General features: G+C 43.5%; 1 protein-coding gene across 1 annotated transcript; it reads right to left on the minus strand.

Moving 5' to 3' along the window:
* On the minus strand, window positions 1-9,829 carry YPEL5 (yippee like 5). Its single transcript, XM_081315341.1, has 3 exons — window positions 9,659-9,829; window positions 3,076-3,235; window positions 1-2,040 (listed from the first exon to the last, which is right to left on the minus strand). The coding sequence occupies exons 2-3, from the start codon at window positions 3,214-3,216 to the stop codon at window positions 1,816-1,818; spliced, it is 366 nt and encodes a 121-aa protein (XP_081171467.1). The 5' UTR covers window positions 3,217-3,235; window positions 9,659-9,829; the 3' UTR covers window positions 1-1,815.
* Between the last annotated feature and the right edge of the window lie 12,604 nt (window positions 9,830-22,433).

A 22,433-nucleotide genomic window follows, 5' to 3' on the forward strand; every position in this document is an offset into this window, starting at 1 on the left:
CAGGACAAAACATACTTTATTGTACTGCAACACCAAACACATGAAGAGTACATGAAAGACCATGCCAATGACAGATCATCAGAGTAGTAAAATAAAGGGGGTATACTGAAATCAATATTAAAGTCTATTTACTACACTATTTTAAGTATCCTTATTCAATTTAGCTGCAGCATACACATCTACATCTTGTCCTTCTAAATTGCGTAATATAAATTTTTAAAATATGAAACTAAGAGGGATGGCAAAGTGCCACCTCTGGAGTGCAAAAAATATAACCACAATCCCATCCCTCTTCAGTCTGCTACAAATTGAAAGAACATAATTCCTAAAGACACTTGTAATGGTATCACTTCCTATCCCAGCCACTACCAGTGTGGTTAGGATGATTAGAGTTATTACCAATATCTCACCAACTTCAGGAATACTCTTTTGTATTCTTTGCTCAAAAGTAGAACTTAACAAGTGCTTAGGAATCTATTGCAGTAAAGCACATGTCATGTATGGCCCTATTTATGAAACATTTAGTACTGACAAGAAGAGTACAAAATTGTGATTAGTCCTATAAGATTCAGCTCTTGGATCTCCAAAAACATGCCATTGAGGGCAGGCCATGCCAGCAGCAACATCTGGGCACCCGTGACTAAGGAGAGCATATAGAAATATTTCCTCTGATGAAGAATCAGTATTGCAACACAAATAACTTGCTAAAGAAAGTACCAGATCATTCACTTACAAGGTACAGCCAAATGAGCTTCCTGTGCTGGTGAAAGCAGTAAAGGCCCAGCATCACAAAGGTAAGATGCATCTAAGATCTAAGCTTTGACATCAGAAGCAGCATTTGAAGACAAGTTGTAAGCTATTTAAACAGGCATGGATTAAATACCTGAATGTATACATGCCCTTTTTCTTCATAGCCAGGTTTTAATGCAGAACTAAAGGTTAAGAGAAAAAAAGGGAAGAAACTCCAAGGTTAAGAGTACATTTCTACTTAAGATCAACTAAGAAAGAAAAGGAATAAGGTAACTTGCTCAATCCCCATAATTATCAATATACTTTTGAACAAATACAATAGTCATTTCTCAATATTTTAAGTGAAGTTTGAAAAAATAGAGACATAGTTTTGTCCTATTTGCTTAAATAAGTAGCAGAACATCAGCCACATGGTAAAAGTGCTGCTTAAGTAAATGAGGAATGAGAATAACTTTGGGTTACACAAAGAAAGACAAGCATAGATTCCATTCTACCAATGAACCCCAACAAGAATATGAATCAGCGGCCAGCACAAACTGGACAAAACACTGAACCTTCACCATTCTTCACAAAGTCAAACCTCTTCGTCAGCCAGTCAGTTAGGTGGAAAGTCTGGCTAAAATGAAATAAAAACTGAGGACAAAATGGAAATAAATTAAAAGGCATAGCTAGACTAAAATTTCCTTATGATGTAACAGGTTTTACAACTAAAATACAACTGATTTCTCTAATAAAAGAAATTTCCGAATTCCTTTTAGATGATTTGTAACTTCAAATGCTTACATAGCTGAAACTGAAAAAGTATTACAGCATCCAGATAATATTCTCTATGAATAAAGAGAAAAGATTTTAAAAAGAAAAATAATGAAAAATAATAAAGAAAAAGGAACATTCCATATGGAATTCTCTTTCTCTGTAGTTCCCTCTTTCCCTCTATGTAGTTCATGAATCCAACGCAGATGCTAAGGTGACAGCGTATGTAAGTAAGGATTGGGTTTCTTTTTGTTGATTTTTCTTTTTTTTTAAGTTTCAACAAAGAAAGCCTGAAGATGAAGAGATTTCCATTCAAGAGTTATCAGATGGAACATGCTCCTCAAAACCCTCGCTTTCTCGGACTAAAGCTCTTTCCAGGATAACACGGCCTTCCTTGTAGCGCTGGCTGTCTTCGGTGGCAAATTCATATATCCAGCCAAGTTTGCTGTTACAGTTCTTGCAGCTCACATCACGAACCATGTGACGGCCAGTGAGCATAACTCGGTCTTGAACTTCACTGTACTGCAAATTTACCACCTAAAGGAAGTTAAAAGGACAGAAGCATTTAATGGATTGATTCATTTGCCATATTTAAGAGCTCAAGGCAACACTCTTTTCTCACATTTTTTTCCCCATAACAACTCTGAGTGGTAGGTTAGACTGAGAAAAATTTACTGGCCGAAAGTTAGTGAGCTTCCAAAGCCAAAGAAGCTAAAATCTGCATTTCAGTGACAACTTACAATCATTAGAGAACTATGGAAAAGTCAATTTTCAACTTTTCATTTAATGTCACTCCTTGATTACTCTGTATAATACAATAGCCTTAATTGGAATTTTGGTCTGTTGATAAACACCACTATGGTAACAACTCCTCCAGCATGTTTCTTTCCCTAATTATGTTCTCTATTTTGGAGACAAAGTATCCTTCAAAATTAAGCAAGCCATGCATTTTAAGGTAGTTGTCCACAGCAAGGGTTAGCAATGTCCAGCAAATCTTACACATATTATAATCTGTTTTACACAGACAAATGTAAGGACATTAATGAACTTGGCCTATAAGTTATAGTTTGTTAGAACACAAATTGGTTACCACTTTATCTCCAATGTTTTACCCAGTTTGCTATTCACATTTTTAACATTCTCAGAAACTGAAGGCTGATTTTTTTCCTAGCAGTTAATGATACTCTTAGCCTTTAACAAAAATCTACAGCCCAACAAAGGCAGCTAATCCAATAACTTTTAACTGCCATAATACCTTAGTATCAAGTTTAGATTGATCATTACTTCTCAGCATATGAATAAATGGTCAAATAGATACCTATACTTTATGTATGTGTGTACTTTATGTATTATGTATGCACGCACGTGCAACCTGTCACACACAGTTACAGACACAAATCCAGATAGAAGCAATACTATGTAGCAGAGAATTTTGCATCTGAAAAAAGCCCTAAGTCACTGTTACTACCACATTGCTAGAACTCTTAAATAGACATTTCTGCTTTACCTAACCATATATTGCAGAAATACTGAAATCACACTTCTAGAAAGTTTTAGATGTCTTTAACTAACCTTGTTAAATAAAAAGGCTCGTCCTGTAGCTCCTGTAAAACGGGTAGATATAAGCTCTGAGCGGTTGGTCAAAATTGTGTCACAATTTGCACAGGAGAATAGGCGAGTACCACCGATATGATCCAGGAAGATGCGGCCCATTTTAAAAATTATTAGAGACCTAAAAACCAGGAGAAACAAATTGCATTAATGTTGAAAAGTCAAAGTAAGGCAAAATACTTATGAGAATTATATTTAAAAAATATTGACAGTGCATAAATATCAGTAATAACTGTTTCATAAATATTAATTGTGGCTACTTAAAAGAACAGATTATCTCCACCTTATCCCACTCTGTTACCATATCTATAAAAATGTCTATTATGAGTTGTCCTCATATTGAAAAAGAGGAAGAGACAAAAATCAGATGATTTGCAAATAGCTCAGACATAATGCATCTCCATGCTGCTTTGCAAACACCAAAAAGAAAGCAAAAAAAATAACTTCATTACTTTTATTATTTTAGAAAATAATCAAGAGCACTGAATGCAGCCAGATTCTTTTTTCCCCCTACCTCTTGAATAGCCAGCTTCCCATCTGTATCACAAGAATGTGTAAGTCTATAATTCCATGTAGGTGAAACAGGTTTGTTGTTTAACAAAATGAAAGGTGATGTTCCTCTCCTATATATAAACCCCCTTTGACATTCTCTCCATGCCATTAGCTTCAATGTTATTTGGGATCTTCCAAGTTAGATCACAATCCTTATTCTGAACCCAGCCTGAGTCATCATAGTAATTTCATTCTGTAGTTTTGATTTTGACTCTAGCAGTCCCTTAATCATCACTTCTGTATTACTACAAAACCCCCAACAATTCTTTATGAAGCAATGTGCCTCTGACCTTTCCCTGGCCTGCCTGCCACCCAATCACTGCTTGAGAGACCCCATTATGCTAGTTTTCCCAAAAGCTGTGATTGAATAATTAAGGCAAACAAGGCTGTTTTGGTCCCAAAGGGTAATCTGATCTAATATGTTTCTGTATATTGCAGAATCCATCATTTCTACTCTATTCCCTTCCTGCCAAGATATTTATGTAAGCAAGTTTTGAATGGAGAGGAGTGTCCCTAGAAATTCAGTTTAGTAATGTTATTGTATCTTTGCCCTAGTCAGGACCACAGCTTCACCAAGGTTTTTGAATTAAAACAGGGTATGTTTAAGCCATCCATCTCATCTCAGATGATCTATTCCAAATTGCTCCAATTTTAGGCTTTGCTTCTGTTAGTATGCAACCTTGGAAACTTCTGACCACAGAACTTGTCAGTAGCACTTTTGAAAGCTGCAAAATGTATCACTGAAATATTTTGAGCATTTAATAGATTCTATATATTAAAATAAGGGACGCGGTGGCTCAGTGGGTTAGGACGCTGAGCTTGTCGATCAGAAGGTCGGCAGTTTGGCGGGTCGAATCCCGAGTGCCGCGTAACAGAGTGAGCGCCTGTTACTCGTCCCAGCTTCTGACAACCTAGCAGTTCGAAAGCATGTAAAAAATGCAAGTAGAAAAATAGGGACCACTACGGTGGGAAGGTAACAGCGCTCCGTGCGCCTTTGGCGTCTAGTCATGCCGGCCACATGACCACGGAGACGTCCTCGGACAAGCGCTGGCTCTTCGGCTTTGAAACGGAGATGAGCACCAGCCCCTAGAGTTGGAAACGACTAGCACGCATGTGCGGGGGAACCTTTACCTTTACCTATATATTAAAATACACATGAGAAACTTAGAAATATAGTCTTACATGAAAAGCTTTAAGTTATGTGTATATTGAAAAGAAAATATAATTGATATTTTCAAATATCAGAATATTCTTTTGTTGTCCGAAGATAAAAGAACAATGGATTTAAATGAAAAGAACACAAAAACAGGAGGATATCTGCTGCAGAAACAATTCTACTTAGAATTTCTAAATAAAGTTGTCATGGATAATTAGTCAATAGTGTTCTTTTAGAAAGTAATTGTACAAGACTATTAAATCTCCCTATGAACTTTCATGACCTATGTACCAATATTACATTTATGTGAAATCAAACTGCAAGCCTTTGTCTTTAAAGACCTTAATTGGCATTGGAAAGTAGCCCCAGATAAATCAATGTATTACCTGGACAGTCTATTAAACTTGGGACTGTATGCTACTTCTTCTTCCATGAGGATACAAAATCAAATTAAAAGAGGGGGAAGGAGACCAGGAGGAAGGAGATGGCAGAAGGAAACTTTAAACTGCCAGAATGAAGCCACCTTTTTGGCTTTGTCATTGCCCAAAAATAAATCATTAGCAGTACATGTTTCTGGTAGTACCTGACATACTAGCAGATGGGTCCAGCTCTTTATCGCTCCCCATTCACATAATGTGCTGTTATCTGCTAAGAGCCTCCACTTGAGCATATTGGTTTTACATTTAGACACTCTAAATCTCAATCTATTCAGGTTCCTGCCAAGTAGTATAAGGAAGGTCAGAGGCTTCAGCCATATCCTCCATTAATGTTATTCCTTGCTCAATGGTCTCCTTTCTCCATCTTTTAATTCAATTTGTTCTTGAGTATCCTCAAGAATGTTTGTTCTTGCCATAAAGCTGTTCCTAGATATAAATCAGTGGGCTTGGGGCATATGTCCATTCAGAGGATTCGGGGTCTCTTGTTCATTCTGTCTGCATCTGCTGCTAGTTCTCTCCTGATCTTAGATGGGGCAATGCCAACAAGAGGATATATTTTATCAACTGGTGTAGGTTTGAGACAATCTGTCACTAAGCGTACTGCTTCACTGACAGTGGTATCAATTTGTTACATAGGCTACTACTAAATGCCTAAGAACTTGATAAAATCAGCCACGTGCAACTGTCAGATTACACATCTCACTGTCTACAAAGCATATAAGAGGCTTATTTAAGCAGATGTGCTTACATAAATAATTGTTAAAAAACTACAGTATATAACTGTTAGTTTTGGATTGCAAACATCATTCTTGAGAGGAGAAATCAAGAATGGAAATCTGAAAACAATCACTGAAAGCCATCATATGGAAGCACAAAAAAACAGCATTTCAAAGACATTTTTACACCATATACTATTGTAGTCTAGCTATATAACTGTATTTCAGATTAAAATGTAAAACTCAACTTATAGAAAATATCCTCTATTACACTATTCCAAAATGTTTTATGTTTCTGCTTGTGGCCTACATTCCATTGTTTTATGAATACTGCCCTCTAGATTCAAAGCTGACTATATTTCACATCCTTTACACAGAGACCAGATGGCAAAGTTGACCCCCTTGCTCAGAAAATAAGAATATTCACCTAACAAACCACTGGGGAAGGAACTCTGGTTTTGAGATGTTAAAATCTTAAAACACATAAAGATGTTACTATGTTGTTGTCATTGTTCTTTTTTACCCATTTTCAACAAAACAAGGAATATGGGAAAACCTAGCATACTCTTCCTTATAGAATAATGTATAAAATTCTTACTGGGCTGATGATGTTTTAAAGGAAAATCACTTGCCCATTAGCACTTTTCAATTTATGTTTCAGCCACATGGTTATTTTATTTTACACTGAGGTTCAATGTATAACTCACCCCTTCCAACTCTGGTTCTATTATCTTACAAACTAAACATAAAATGTCTCATATTTTAAAATTACAGTGGTTATAGATTAAAAAAATATTAAACATATATTTTATTTTTGTCTGGTTTTATTAATTCAAAAAAAAAAAAAGAATTTAAAGATTATGAAAGGGGCCAATTTATTGTTCCATGATCTATATAACTTTGGTTAAAGAATTCAAGCTTAAGTAACTATGTGTTTTCCAGATATATGCAATGCAGCCATTTGCAGACAATTGGGGAAATTCACTGCATTCATATGAACAGTTCAAAATTACTTATGCCCCAAAACATGAGCACAACCATTACTATAATTTCACCCATTCCAGGAGTCTATACAGACAATTTAAAATAATGATATAATATCCTATTTCAGGAGTAAAGACCTCACCCTATAGGCAAGTCCAAAGCTAATTCAGATGCTTAAGGCACATTTAATTCACTGACCACCTTCAGAATATTTCGTGATATATCCTTCCCCCTCACCATCATTCTTAAGAGTTATTCTGAAGAAACACTCTTTTAAAAGCATATTTTAATAGAGTGCACTGAAGAGATCTATATGTGTTTGATTCATGCAACATTTTAATTATAAAATATATCTTCATTACAATTAGCACAGATGATTAAATGCAGTGCCATCAACATAGCAATTAACATTCCAGACTAGAAACCAGAAGATAGTAAGTTCCAATCTCCTTAAGGCAGGGGTAGGCAACCTTGGCTCTTTTATGACTCATGGACTTCAACTCCCAGAATTCCTGAGCCAGCATTGGGAGTTGAAGTCCACGAGTCATAAAAGAGCCAAGGTTGCCTACCCCTGCCTTAAGGCATGAGCCAGTTACTATTTCAGAGGGCAGTTGTTTGGGGACTGGTATCCATTTTGTTATTCCTTAAACAAATGTGAAAGAAGTTCTATTGTATCTGAAGTCATTTTTATGCAATTTTAATATATTAAGATGCTACATCAAAAAGTTCAGGTTCAGTTTTTACAAAAGTGGAATACTGAATCAATCAAACATGGTTAAACTCTATCTTTTCCACACAGCTAATGCAAATTCGTTGGAATGCCACTCTTACAGATCAGGCATTTGGAACTAAGGAATTAACCAGAGAAACAAAAAAGAGAAGGAGAATTCTTTCCCCACTAGCATTTCAATCACGTGAGCAGCTGTGCTCCAAATCTTTCCACCAATCATTACAGAACATTGCAAGAGTTACTTCTGCCACTTCCGCCAGAAGAGCCAGAAACCCAAGTCCACGACAAGCAGCCTGAAATGATCACGTGCCACGCAGTCTCCAATCAGCAAAGAGTCTGCCTGCTTCCTTCACACGTGAGAATGAAGCGAACCCAGATGATTTGACAACAAAAAAGAAACAGCTGACAAGAGACTAGCAGGCCTCCTGTTGTTATCACGATAGCCAGAGACGGCTTGTTTATACATCAGCAGCATTATATTTAGAAACGTTTACATTCAGGAACCTCTTATACATTTATGGCTATCAAAGACTGCAACAGAGATAAATTTATATCCAGTCAGTGAAGTGGCTGTATTGAAAGGGAGGGGAGGGGGAGACAAGAAAAGATTCAAAAATAAACCTTTTAACTAGTTCAGGGGTAGGCAACCTCGGCTCTTTTATGACTCATGGACTTCAACTCCCAGAATTCCTGAGCCAGCTTGGCTGGCTCAGGAATTCTGGGAGTTGAAGTCCATGAGTCATAAAAGAGCCGAGGTTGCCTACCCCTGAACTAGGAGCATACCTCACTAAGTAAACATGATCTGCTGCAAGCCTAAGAATTAGTATCACTTTTTTTTGGAATCGGCACATCATCAGACGGAGAAAAAAAAACCGAAGCCGTACCAACGCAGAGCTTAAACTGTCGCTCAGAATACGCGTAGGCGTGCAAAACACACAAATAAAACCGGTTTCCTTTACAGGAAACACCCTTCATCAACAGTTGTCTTACTTAGCAGGAGGAGGAGGAGGAGGAGGAACCAACGGAGCGGAAAAAAAACCAGACGCCTCGAACGAAAGGGAGAGCCAAGGCACCACAACCACACGCTCTTTTAGCCCCACCGTCGCCTTCGTCGCGGGACAATCGCGGCTGCGCTTTTAGCCCAGTTGCCGCAGGGGAAAGCAAACCCCCCCTTACGGCTCCTCTGCGGCGCCGGACAAAAGGCAGCGGGGAATTGCTACGACTCAGGGCAGCAGCCCAACCGCGGCGGGTCCAGGCTAGGTAGCTGAGCCGGGGGTGGGGAGGGAAGCCCTTAGGCCAGGGGTCGGCAACCTCGGCTCTTTTATGACTCGTGGACTTCAACTCCCAGAATTCCTGAGCCAGCATAGCTGGCTCAGGAATTCTGGGAGTTGAAGTCCACGAGTCATAAAAGAGCCGAGGTTGCCTAACCCTGCCTTAGGCTGTTGCGGCCAGGGAGGAGGAGGAAGATGCAAGGGCGGCAGGCTGCTGGGGGAGGGGAGGGGAGGGGGAGGCGGGCCGACACAAGAGGGAGGAAGGGAGGGCGGGCGGGCGGCTTCGTGCCATATCGGGCGTTATTGTGCCATAGTGAGTGTTATTGTGATGATGCGAGGGCGGGACCAGCTCGGGGTGTTTGGCTGCTGGGAAGGGCAGCGCGAGTGAGGAAGCGAAGGCAGGAGGGACAAACGGGAAGGAGGTTTTGCACGGGGGCCGAGGGGAGGGGAGGAAAGAGTTGGAGAAAGAAAGCAAGAAACAGGCGCGCCGGGAGCCCCCGTCGCCGAGCAAAAACAGCGAGTCCGGGGGGAAGGGGATGCGAGGGGCCCGGGAGGAGCCCCTCTGGCTGAGACCGAGACGAGAGAGTCTCTCCGAGGCCCCGCCGCTCTTTCAGCCACTGGCCTCCCCGCCCCCTCCCTTCCTCCAGCGCGTCTCCGGAGCCCCGCGGAGGAGCAGCGGCAGCAGCAGCAGCCATTACCTAAGAGCCGAGACTCGACTCCGCGGCAGCCTGCACTGAAAGGAAAAGGGGCAGCCGAAGAGCCGCCTCAAGTGCCGGGTCCGCGCTCGCTCCCGAGGCAGCTCCCTCCGAGCGTCGCTCTCTCAACTCAGCCAGGTCCCACTCTCCGGCCCTCGCTGGCTCCGCCCCCCCGCTTGGCTCCGCCCTCCGGGAAGAGCCCCTCCTCCAACTGTGTCAATCGTGGCCATACTAGCTGAGGTCCGTCTCCTCTTAACGCGAGCCACGCCCTCCGCTAAACGCGACTCGAGCCTCGCACAAACATTGAGGCCACGTGGGGCGAGGGGGGGGCGGTTTCTTAAAGGGCCAGAGACTGGAGCGAGAGTTCTTGCAACGCGGTCCTTTGTGCGTGGTCGGGTGTCTTCCACCCCCACCCACCCACCCCCAATCCTCTTTGTTGTGGTGGTTCGTCGTCTGAGAACTTTTATTTGTATCCGTATATAGAGAAATATTCCTGAATTCTGTCGTGCAAGGAAAGGAGGGAAGAAAGATCCATTCGGCACAGTTTTATTGTGGGAGAGGAAAACGAAGTGATAAGGTCTCAATTAAAAAGGCCTCAACTTAATAATATAGTGCAACAGCTCCATTTTTCTGCTTACAAAAACAATCGTGTACATTATACGCTTCATTGCAATAGAGCGGCGAGTTGCTGCCCTGAAAAATAGATATCAGATCATCGTCTCACAGGCTTTGTATGGCTATGGATAATACCCATATAAAATGTAAACGGATAGGTAATGTAAGTGGATGGGCTGTACATTGTACAGTATCTCATGAAGCAAAACACAGACTGATGGACACAGCTAGCTGCCTGCTAGCAAGCAGGCGATGTAGCTGGATGTCTCGAACAATTGCTTTGGTATTAGCGTTCAAAGACATTTCTGCACACAACAGCCTGCCTTGGAAGAGATTGACAGTTGTTCTGTTTTCTGGAGTAGATACAACTTCTCTTTTATCCACCTTTGTCTGAAATCTGAAGATCAAAATGTGAACATATTGCAAGCACATCTACATTGATAGAATTTGTGTCCAAACCAGCAACAAGACAAAAGCTCATTCTTAGGTGGGTTGGATTGGTGACCTAGAATTCTGCCATCATTTTATAAAAATGGAATTGAGGTTGCTTTGGGATGTCCAAATCTCCCACCTAAGCTTTTTTCATGGCCTGAATATGTTAACAGATAAATACATTTACGGATCTTAAATGAAAATAAGTATTTTGATATATAACATTTTCTTAGACCAGGGGTCGGCAACCGGAAAAAGGCAAAGAGCCACTCAGAACCGGTTCCGTCACAAACACAAAAAAGTGGGAGCCGCAAAATGTGCACGCGCGTGCATGCACGCACGCGCATGCGCAAAACAAGGCAAAACGTGCACCAGCCCTGCCCCCATCCACCTCCAGTATGGATGGCTCTGCCAAAAGAAAAGCAGCCGAAGCAAGCCTCCCATTGAGAGAATGGGGCGGCGGAGGCTTGCAAAAGGCGGATCCAGCCTCTGCCGGCAGACACGCTTGCAGCTTGCAGAATGGCGGATCGAGCCTCTGCTGGCGGCAGAGGCTTGCAGAGCGCGGATCCAGCCTCTGCCGCCGGCAGAGGCTGGATCCGCCGTTTTGCAAGCCGCCGCCGCCCCATTCTCTCAATGGGAGACTTGCTTCGGCTGCTTTTCTTTTGGCAGAGCCATCCATACTGGAGGTGGATGGGGGCAGGGCTGGTCCCGTGACAGCCAGTCGGGCAAGCAACGCGAAGAGCGGCAGGGCTTTATTTTTGCACCGTGGAGCTCCCCCTCCCCCCAAACTCCCCCTCCCTCCCACTTCCCAGAGCTGAATACAGGGTATTAACCGGCGGCGGAGGCTTGCAGAACGGCAGATCGAGCCTCTGCCGGCGGAGTTTGGAGTTGGGTAAGGAAGCGCAAAATTCAGGAAGGAAAGCGGGGCGGCGGGCGAACGGGAGACCTGCCGATGTTTGGGGAGGTTTGGGGAGGTGCACGCCGGGGAAAAGGCTGGGAGAGGAGGGGGTCCGGGCTGGGGGGGAGGCAGAAGCGAGGGATCAGGACTCCTCCCGCTTGGCTGCTGCCGCCGCCGCCACCACTCCTACGGCCGCCGCCACCTGCTCTCTCGGCTGGTTGCTTTCTGCTTCTCTCACCTGCCCTGCCCCCCCACCTGCCCTCCTTCCTGCCTTCCTTCCCTCCGCCTCGCCTTCCCCGCTCCCGCGTTTTCCCTCTCCCCGCCTCGGATTCGGGGTGATTCCCCGGGAGAGGGCGATAGGATTCCAGCAAGCTTTCAAGCCTTCTCGGCGGTCTCCGGCACGGCTCAGGAAGCGTTTCTGTGCCGCCCGGCCGGAGCCTTTGCCTCCTTCCCTCCCCCAAGCGAGGCGTCCTTTTTCAAGTTGCAAAACCAAGCGGGGTGAAGCGGGCTGTCGGGAAAGACATTCAGGAGGGTCATCCTGGAGAGGAGAGGGAGCGGGAGAAGGAGGAGGAGGAGGTGATCGACTCGCCCGACCCAGTCCGGGACGGCCAGCCCCGTAACATCCGAGCTTGCACCGCGGGCGGAGAGGCAGGAAGCCAAGAGGAAGAAGACCGCCAGGAAGCTGCCTCTGCAGCCGCCGCCTCCTCCTCCTCCTCCTCCGCCGCCGCCTCTGTCTCTGCCGCTGCTAGGAAGGCTGCCGGTGCTGCGGCCGCCTCTGCCACTGCCTCCTCCGCCACCAGGGCCCGACCGGAGGTGTCGCCGCTGGAGGAGGAGGAGGCGGCAATGTCTTTCCCGACAGCCCGCTTCACCCCGCTTGGTTTTGCAACTTGAAAAAGGACGCCTCGCTTGGGGGAGGGAAGGAGGCAAAGGCTCCGGCCGGGCGGCACAGAAACGCTTCCTGAGCCGTGCCGGAGACCGCCGAGAAGGCTTGAAAGCTTGCTGGAATCCCATCGCCCTCTCCCGGGGAATCACCCCGAATCCGAGGCGGGGAGAGGGAAAACGCGGGAGCGGGGAAGGCGAGGCGGAGGGAAGGAAGGCAGGAAGGAGGGCAGGCGGGGGGGGCAGGGCAGGTGAGAGAAGCAGAAAGCAACCAGCCGAGAGAGCAGGTGGCGGCGGCCGTAGGAGTGGTGGCGGCGGCGGCAGCAGCCAAGCGGGAGGAGTCCTGATCCCTCGCTTCTGCTTCCCCCCCCAGCCCGGGAAGCCTCCTTCTCCCCCACCCCATCCCTCCCCCCCAGCCCGGACCCCCTCCTCTCCCAGCCTTTTCCCCGGCGTGCACCTCCCCAAACCTCCCCAAACGTCGGCAGGTCTCCCGTTCGCCCGCCGCCCCGCTTTCCTTCCTGAATTTTGCGCTTCCTTACCCAACTCCAAACTTTCTCTAGCGCCCCTGTGCTTTAGGAGGGGGAACCAAAGGCGGAGCCGTTTCTCTCTCTCCCCCCCCCCCCGCTTTTGCCGCTCCCCCACCCAACCAGTATCCCGCTTCTCCTTCCTCGGCAGCTTTGCAGATGGGCCACACACACACACACACACACACACACACACACACACAAAAGCACAGAGAGTTCCCCTTCCCCTTGTACAGGAATGAAAGGCCCCCCGAAGGAAGCCCAGCCTCTTCACCGCACCGATCCGCTGAGGAGGAAAAAAGCTTATTTCTATTGCCACGTGCAAACTAAATTAAAACAACTTGGGAAGCTCGCCCGTGGGCTGCATTTAGAAGGATTTGGGGGCTTTTGTGATTTGCTTCGCCTACAAGTGCCTTAACCACGACTAGCCCATGGCTCCAATTCAACAAATTCCCCAAACAACGCAATTCCTTGCAGCGATGCGGACAAGAGGGAAAGGAAGCCCAGCGGCCGGACCGCGCTCCCGCCCTGCCTCCCCAAGGGCTCGTGCGCGTCCTAATGGCTTGCGTGCGGCCTCTCGCAAGGTTGCTGCCCCTCGTGAGCCCGCTGGCTCCGTCTCTCTCTCTCTCTTCCTTCCTCCCTCCCTCGGTCTCCCCATCCCCCTTTTCCGGCTCAGCCCCACTTCACAAGGAGACCAAAACGGGGACATCATGGCAGAGCGGAGGAGACACAGGAAGCGGATCCAGGTACCGGGCTGGCTTATCTCCTCCCTCTTTTCGCAACCGCTCTGCGGGATGAGTTTCCCTTTTCCTTCTGGCTCACCCCCCCCCGCCGGGTCACCCTTCCCTCCTCCCCCTCCGCCTCCTCCGAGGCCGCCGCCAGTCAGCATCTCTCCTACCGTTTCTGCAGCTTTTCCGTCGCCCCCGCCGCCGCTCCCCCTTCCCCGCGGAGCCGGCCGCATCCAGCGCCTTCTTCCTCTGGAGGGGAAATCGTGGCCCCTCCAGTTCCCGCTTCTTTGGGCCAAGCGCCGCCTTGAAGGTTTGGAGAGCTGCACGCGCACCTCCACCCGTTCGGAGAGGTGCGCGCGCACCAGGCGACTGGGAGCCGCAGGAGACGGCTCAAAGAGCCGCATGCGGCTCCGGAGCCGCGGGTTGCCGACCCGTGTCTTAGACCTTTATTTTTTTAACAGATTCTGCTGGTATAAAATAAATTTGGAAATTGAATACTAAGCCATTCTGAGTCCAACCTGACTACCAAATAGAGAATGTAATAATAAATGAATGGCTTATTTCTGAATAGATTTTTTTACATTCTTCTGTTGTAAGAACCTGTGAACGTCTATAGTAGCTTTTCCCACCTCTATGCAACTATAATGTTAAGCTTTACAAGTATCCTGAATTTTATTTATTTTTGTTTTACAAATAACATGATTGATGGGCTTTCCATCAGTCAGATGCAGTGGTCATTCTGAAATCCAGTTCCCTTTTGAAAATGTGACCATTAAAAATATGACCATTAAAAATATCCATTTATTGTAACATTAATGTCTCACACACAACATCTTAGAATGTTTTATCAATTACAGATTATTATAAAACTTGTATCTGAATTAAATGTAATTTCAGTTCATTTTCAGTACTAGTACATATTTGGATTATTAAATTCATGGAATTTTAAAATTGAAAAAAAAGTATGCACAGATTAGAACTAGTCAGATTATTATTGAGTTACCAGTTACATTGGTTAGGTGATAGTCTTTTATATGTACTGTATTTCTGAAAAATCTTTCAATACAAAAAGGACTCACATAGTTTTAAAACTACATGAAGCACACAAAGCAAAATCAACAGCAGTAACATCTTATAGTTGGAGACCTGGACAGCAAATATAATAAGATGACCTCTAATCCATTCTTTTAGTCCATGGAAGGTAACTGAAAATATGAAGGAAGAATATTGTGCTATAGGGCTGGAGAGAATCAAATGCTGTCTACTAACAGATTTGGATAAGCTAAACCAAATAATAGATAAAACTATGCTTAATTCCCATGAATATGTTCAGGAACTACAGTCCCCAAAAGAGAAATTGTGGGAAAAGAATATATTTAACCTTGAGAGTTGGTGGATACGATTACACTCTTCAAGTACCTGACAGAATGCCACAAAAGAAGGGCGATATCAGTTTTATCCTGTTGCCTTTTGGTTTATGACATGCTACAGATTTTGTCAGGGAAAACCTTCTAATGATAACACTTTGACAATGAAGGCAATTACGGAGAATGATTATAAGCTTCCCATTGCTGGATGTATTCAAAGAGAGGGTAGGCAACCATCTTTCAGGATCTTGCAAACTGAATTTTTGTATAGAACAAAGAACTGGGCTTAGTAGTTTAAATGGCCTTTTCTAACTCTGAATCTTCTTGGACTTCTTGCAAGCAAAAGGAGTGAGGTTTGACTGGAGCTGTTTCTTGAAGACAGTGAATATAGATGATACTAGCCCAATTATCCGTTTTAGCATAAGGCAGGTTTTTCACATCATTCCATGCTTTTCATATCAGTAAAGGAGAACATTTGGAGCTCAGGATTGAAATAAGAATAGTGCTCTTTAAGCTTGGTTGTTTTCTTGCAGATATTCATTACCTAAACATCCTGATGATATTAGCACTGATGATATTACTTAGTTTGCGTAATGAAATGTCTGAAAACAACCAAACTTGGAGGACACCAAGGACCCCTCATTTATTCTTACATCAATTAATTCATCCTTAACACATATTGATAAATAGTTTTATTGTTCTCCTATTTTTAAAATGAACTACACATTTCCTTTGCTTTTTTCTTACTGTATATATGTTTAACCTATTCTGGCAAAATGTAAGAGTTATTTCTTCCCAAGTGATGTTATAAAACCTGAGAAATGTGTGCCCTAGGTCAGGGCTTTTCAACCTTTTCACCCATTGTACCACTTTTAGGATATGGCAACATCCGAGTACCACCAGTCACCTAGCATCAAAAATATGACCAAAAAAAGGGAAAAAAGTGATGAAGTATAGGTAGTCCTCGACTTACAACAGTTCACTTAGTGACTGTTCGAAGTTACAATGGCACTGAAAAAAGTGTCCCCCAAGCCACAGCCGAGCAAGACACCTGCCTTCCTGCCTGGTGGCGCTCTTCCTCCTGTCCGAGGTTTTCATTGTTGTGAGCATTTCTGTTGAGGATTGGCAGCGGGGGTGGGATGGGTTGGGTGTTTGGTTATTCCCCCCATCTGCTGGGTGGTTGCAGCAGGTTTTGGTTACTTCACATGACCCTGGGACACTGTGACCATCATAAATATGAGTCAGATGCCAAGCATCTGAATGTAAATCATAAGACCCTGGAGATGCTGCAACATTCCAGCTGATCGGCACTTCTTCTGGGCTCAGAAGTGCCAGGATCAGTGCCGAGCTCCAGCTGGCGCTGATCCTGGTGCTTCCGCTGAGCCCTGACAACCCTGCAGCTCCAGGCATCTCTCGTTCAGGCTTGTGCAGTGCAGCCACCAGTTCAGCTCATTCCCCTCCCCTGCTATCACTTCTCTAGGATGGTCCCATACCGCCTGCCAGGTGCCAATGTACCACATGGGGTACCCGTACCACTGATTTAAAAGCCTTGTTCTAGGTGATTACAAGCAAATGTAATTGGTTGGAGATAAAGTTGCATTTAACTGTTATGACTGATCCTGGGTTATATTGTGCCTTTTGTGCTTAGTATATATAGAGAGATAATGTGGAATATCCGGTTAGACTGGAGGGAGAGACCAAGAGGGGAGATTTTTGTAACATAGCTGACTAGCAATAAATTACTGTTGAAACTCTTCACCAGAGGTTCTGCTTGCTTTCATCTGACAGATAAGATGTTCTTGCCTTTTTTGCATAAATTGGCAGATAGAGATGAAAGTTAAGTAATCCATTGCTCAGTAAATATAAAAATTAAATTAATTCTGCCTAGTGTGGGATGGTTTTCACAGATACCAATGACAATGTTAAGAAACAGAGGGAAGAGCTGATGGGGTATAAAAAGCGCAGAGAACAATCTCATAACTGTAATATATAATTAAATTCTGTATAATAGATTATGTCATGGTTCCAACAGATGAAACTCTTCAAAAGAACTTCGAGGCATTGTTTACCTTAAAGAATCTTTTATTCGAGAAACAAAGTATCGGCACTACATAGTTGAAAACAAAAAGTAAATTCCCCTCCCCTGGATACAAAGTAACAAAGTACAATTCTCTCCTCCAATAAACAGTCATAAATCACATTCCCCAATTAACTTGAAGCTCGGGCTTTCTCCCCAGCTCTCCAGCCAGCCAAAACACTATCAGCTCTGGGCCTAATGTCCTTGGGTTCCCACGGCTAAGTTATTATTGTTTTGACTAGCTGAACTCTCATCCCTATTCCCCCTCCCAGCATCAACTAATTCTAAAAGCAATAGAGAAAATGGCTGCATTTCCATCTGTTGTCAAAGCAAGAACATCCGATTATTGGATTCTTATTTATGAACACATCCTGGCAATGAATTGCTAAGGTTAGATTACCAGCAGTGTAAGCTGGAAATCTCAGAAAAACCTATTTAATTTTCCTGTCTTCTCTCTTCATCCTACCCCACCCCACCAGTTTCAGTTACATTTATTGGTAGAGCTGGAAAAATGTTGTGAGTGGAGACTAAACCTTACATGATAGCATTGCTTGCATTTTAATAAATACAATATTATTTTTTTTGTTTATGAAGAAAAAAAGAAGCATAGCCATCAAGTCCTAAAGGTGCTTTTTCCAAAAAGGCAACCGGACTGTTTTTTTCTTGAGGAAGAAGAAGACAACATTTCACTTCTCATCCAAGAAGCTTCATCAGTTGGTGGGGGGATGGAAGGATAGCTACTGACAGGATGAGAGAAGATGGAAGGATTATATTTCTTTGCAGTCATCTGGTCATTAGCACTGTCTCTCAGAGCCACTGAGGTCATTTGGGGATGGAGATAGAGAGATAGATGATAGATAGATAGATAGATAGATAGATAGATAGATAGATAGATAGATAGATAGATAGATAGATAGATAATGACCAGATGACTGCAAACAAGTACAATCCTTCCATTCCTTCCATCCCTCCCACCATCACAACTGATGAAAGTTCTTGGATAAGAAGTGAAATGTCTTTTTCCTCAAGGAAAAAAAAAGACTCCAGTTGCCTTTTTTGAAAAAGCACCTTTGAGACAACTATGACTGGATGACTGAGAATCTCCATAGACACATAACCATCAAGTTTCTCAATGGGCCTTCTCTTCAATTTACCACCGCATAGTGCAGTAAGTGGTGGAACCAGTGCTTTTTTTGTAAAAGAAAAAGGTGCCGGAACTCACCCATGTCATACAGCCCGCCTTGCCTACCCTACAAGGTTCCATGCAAAAAAGGTGCCGGAACTCCATTCTGGGTGTTCTATGACAAAAAAAGCCCTGGGTGGAACAATGTATAAACCTTTCTTTTATGCCATGTAGATATTGAGGCAAGGAAAGTATTATTCATGACAGCCCCCCAATGGTCATCTTGTTGAAACTTTCCATGAATGTTGTTGTCTTCTGCAGCCAGATTTTAAAGGTACATTTAAGAAAGCACTTGGCATTTACTATGATTTAGACATTGGGATTTAGTGTTGGAGGTTTTGATGGATATGAAGGAGCTGTTCTGATATCAGATATGCATAAGATATTGGATAGAGTAAGATTACTGCAGTATATCATTTTAAGTATTCTCATTTTTATTTTAATTCAATCTCTCGTCTGTTTTGATGTAGAAATCAACTGATATATATACTCTCTGCTAGAAGAGGAATGGGGGAGTATGATTCGGTTTGATTATTTTTCTGGACTGACTGTTGGCTTTTGCTAACATCCCATGAAATAGCTTTCCAAATAGGTCATCTTTACTCAGGGCCGGGGCCATTATATTTCAATGGATTTCTGTAGCATTGTGATATAATGCATGCCTTTCCTCATTTATTTATATTTACTAATTAATTTATATGGCTGCCTATCTATCTAAAAACAGATATTTATATTAAGATAAAAAATGACAATCAACACTTCATTGAGGCTTAATGAAAGCACAAGACCGTGAGACAAATACACCTGTGCCAGAGATTCCATACTAATATCCTGAGACCGATGCCTGGGCAAAGAGGCAGCTCTTTACAGCTTTGTAAAAGGCCAAAGGAGTATGGACTGTGTATTTCAGGATTGTTGAGGGGGTTGTTTCATAGGTAGTGCCTTAACAAAGAAGCCATGCTTCTGGCAACCCATTAAATTACATTGTTTTATCAGCGGCATCCAGATCATACCCACTTTGCCCCATCTGGTGGGGCAGTCAAAAACTACTGGAGAGAGGTATTCCCTTAAGTAACCTGATTCCATGCCGTGTTGGACTTTAATGGTGGCAATCAGCACCTTAAATTGCACCCAAAAACCTAGTGAAATCCTGTGCAGTTCACAAAGCAATGATGTTACATGGGCCTATTGTAGAGTACCTTAATTGCTCATGCCACTATTTCCTGGACCAGCCAAAGCATCCAAATGCTCTTTGAGGGCCACCCCATATAGCAACAGCAACAGCTCTTAGACTTATATTCCACTTCATAGTGCTTTACAGCCCTCCCTAAGCAGTTTACAGAGCCAGCATATTGCCCCCAACAATCTGGGTCCTCGTTTTACCGACCTCGGGAGGATGGAAGGCTGAGTCAACCTTGAGCCAGTCAGGATCAAACTCCTGGCAGTGAGCAGAATTAGTCCGCAATACTGCATTCTAACCACTGTGCCGCCACAGCTGATATAGAACACGTTGCAACAGTCCAGTTGGGAGATATGAGGCATGAGTGCCTATAAGGAATGGGCATAACTGGCATACAAGATGTAAGTTATGTATTTGTGAAAAAAGCTCTCCTGGCCATGGCTTCCATTGGCTCCTCAAGCAGCAGCTGTGAGCACAAAAGACCCTCCAGATGGTGCACAGACTTTGAGTGGGAGAGTAAACCCCACTCACAGATAACAATGGAAAGTCAGTAGTTTTGGGGGCCCCTAAAACCCACATGCAGAAGATGTGGTTTTCAATCTGTGGCATCTCCAATTAAAACAAACCAAAAATAAATCCATCTGAGGTCCTGGACAGATATATCCAGCCAGAGCAAATGTTGTTGTTTTAGGAAAGCAGGTCTCCTGACAAAGCATTTAGTAGCTTCATTTGATTTATCAGTTTGGGCCATCCCTTCTGGCCACATCCATTACTGAATAGTTGGAGGGAGGGAGGGTAAAGTAGCAGAGGTTGTTGCCTCAAGCCCTTTCTACTGCTAAACCTAGATACGTTGGCATGTGCTTTCTGATCTTAGTCACACACTTCATGGAAATATTATCAGAATTGTTGTAAATCCCTTTGAAATCCTGACACAGATTCCAGCTAGAGAGGAACAAACAAATTTTATCTCGGTTGTGTTTCTGTTGAAAGTCAAGATCCTTTTTGCCCCCAGATTTATGGGCAATTTAGCATTTCTGTACATTGGATCTTTTTCAGGGAACATGCTAAAGGTGGGTTCAGATTTTGAGCCATTCTTTTCTTTCCCCATCTTTCTCCTCTGCCATTTACTGCTTTGGACTGTGAGGAAAAGCTTCAACAGATTCACAGTTTTCCAAACTTTTGCAATAATAACCCTAAAAGGGGTTTTCCCTAGTAAATACAAATTTATCTGTGCTAAAATGGTCTCATGTACAACTCGCCTTTTGCTGAACAAGAGTCATATCATAGAAGGTATTGAAATCTCTTGATAAAAGCACACACACATTAAAAAACCAGGTGTAGCATATGACATAATTAGTATTTAAAGTAACTACAGCAATCCTGCCTGACAGAACTATGGGAAGCATTGTGTTTGGACAGATGGAGTGATATTTTTTTTTAAAGTATACTGATACCATCTGTTTGAAACTATGCCCCAAATCCACATCCTACTGTGCACAATCATCTGTATCAATTAGCAGCACAACATTTTAAAAGTTACACTTCCAGCATGTTAAGCAGCGTATTCCTTATTATCTTTAGCTGGCTTATGCTTCTTGGTGAGTGACTGTTTCTATTCCATTGCTTTCAACCTTCTTATATTTTTGGAAAAGCAGGCAAACCAGAGTCACATTTTTTCTGCAAGCAAGCAGTTCTCTCCAGATCACACTTGCATTCACACGCACATTAAACAGATTCTGCTACCAACAGATAGACACCCCTCCTCAGCAAGGGGCTGCTATATGGTAGATGAAACAACTTCTATCACATCCCTGTAGGCAAAGATTTAGCAAATGAAATCGATCTCTTGTCTAATTAGGTTCAGAACTTTGTTAAGGGCCTTCTTAGTGCTAAGCAAGAAGATTTTTCTCTTTTTTTGAACTAATCCTGTCTCTTTTTGACTCAATTAATATTCACATAGTTTTTATGTTAAGATTTAATCAAAGTACTGAATACAAACAGTCAAGAAAGATTTGTACCAGACAATTCTAATGATTATTGATTAAACCTTCCTTGGAGAGCCAACTTACGGAGAGAATCTGTATGGTTATAGGTTGGCTTGTATGAGCTGGAAAATGAAATAGGATGATTAACAGCTTTGGGGAAAAACAATAGGATAAACTAACAGCAACCTATGATTAAACCAAAAGCAGGAAATCTTTTTTCTGGCCAAGAGCCATACTTTAATACTTTCCCAATATCCCAGCTGCCAGGGAATAATGCAAAGTGGATGGGGCCATGCAACACACATAGAAAGGGACAAGGTGTTATAGAATAACAGAGTTGGAAGGGAACTTGGAGGTCTTCTAGTCCAGGGGTCCCCAACCTGTGGGCTGCAGCCCACTATCAGGCCATGGCCTATTTGCAACTGGGCCATGTGAATAGTGGGCCAGTGTGCGTCGGTGCTTGCAACCCCACTGAAGCGAGCGGGGAGCTTACAACCCCACTTGCGTAAGCGATGGGTGTCTGCGCCTGCTGCTCACACAAATGAAGCTGTGTGTGCATGCCTGTCCCCAACACAAAACCATCCCCATTTCCCCCTTTCCACCCATTCCAGGCCGCTAACCTGGAAAGGTTGGGGAACACTGTTCTAGTCCAACCCCGGTCAAGAAGGAAACCCTATACCATTTCAGACAAATGGTTGTCTAAGCTCTTCTTAAAAACCTCCAGTATTGGAGCACCCACAAGTTCTACATTGATTAATTGTTCTAACAGTCAAGAAGTTTCTCCTTATTTCTAAGTTGGTTCTCTCCTTGATTAGCTTCCATCCATTGCTTTTTGTCCTACATTTATGTGCTTTGGAGAATAGCTTGACTCCCTCTTCTTAGATATTGGTACACCACTATCACATCACCC

This window comes from Vipera berus (genome assembly GCF_964194415.1).
Source record: "Vipera berus genome assembly, chromosome: 1".
Lineage (NCBI taxonomy): Eukaryota > Metazoa > Chordata > Lepidosauria > Squamata > Viperidae > Vipera > Vipera berus.

Bases quoted from the DNA above. Each gene is read 5' to 3' on its own strand.
- YPEL5 (XM_081315341.1), bottom strand. From the start codon at position 3,216: ATGGGCCGCATCTTCCTGGATCATATCGGTGGTACTCGCCTATTCTCC. The intron at 2,041-3,075 runs GTTAGTTAAAGA...AACTTCCTTTAG, and splicing joins GAGCCTTTTTATTTAACAAG to GTGGTAAATTTGCAGTACAG.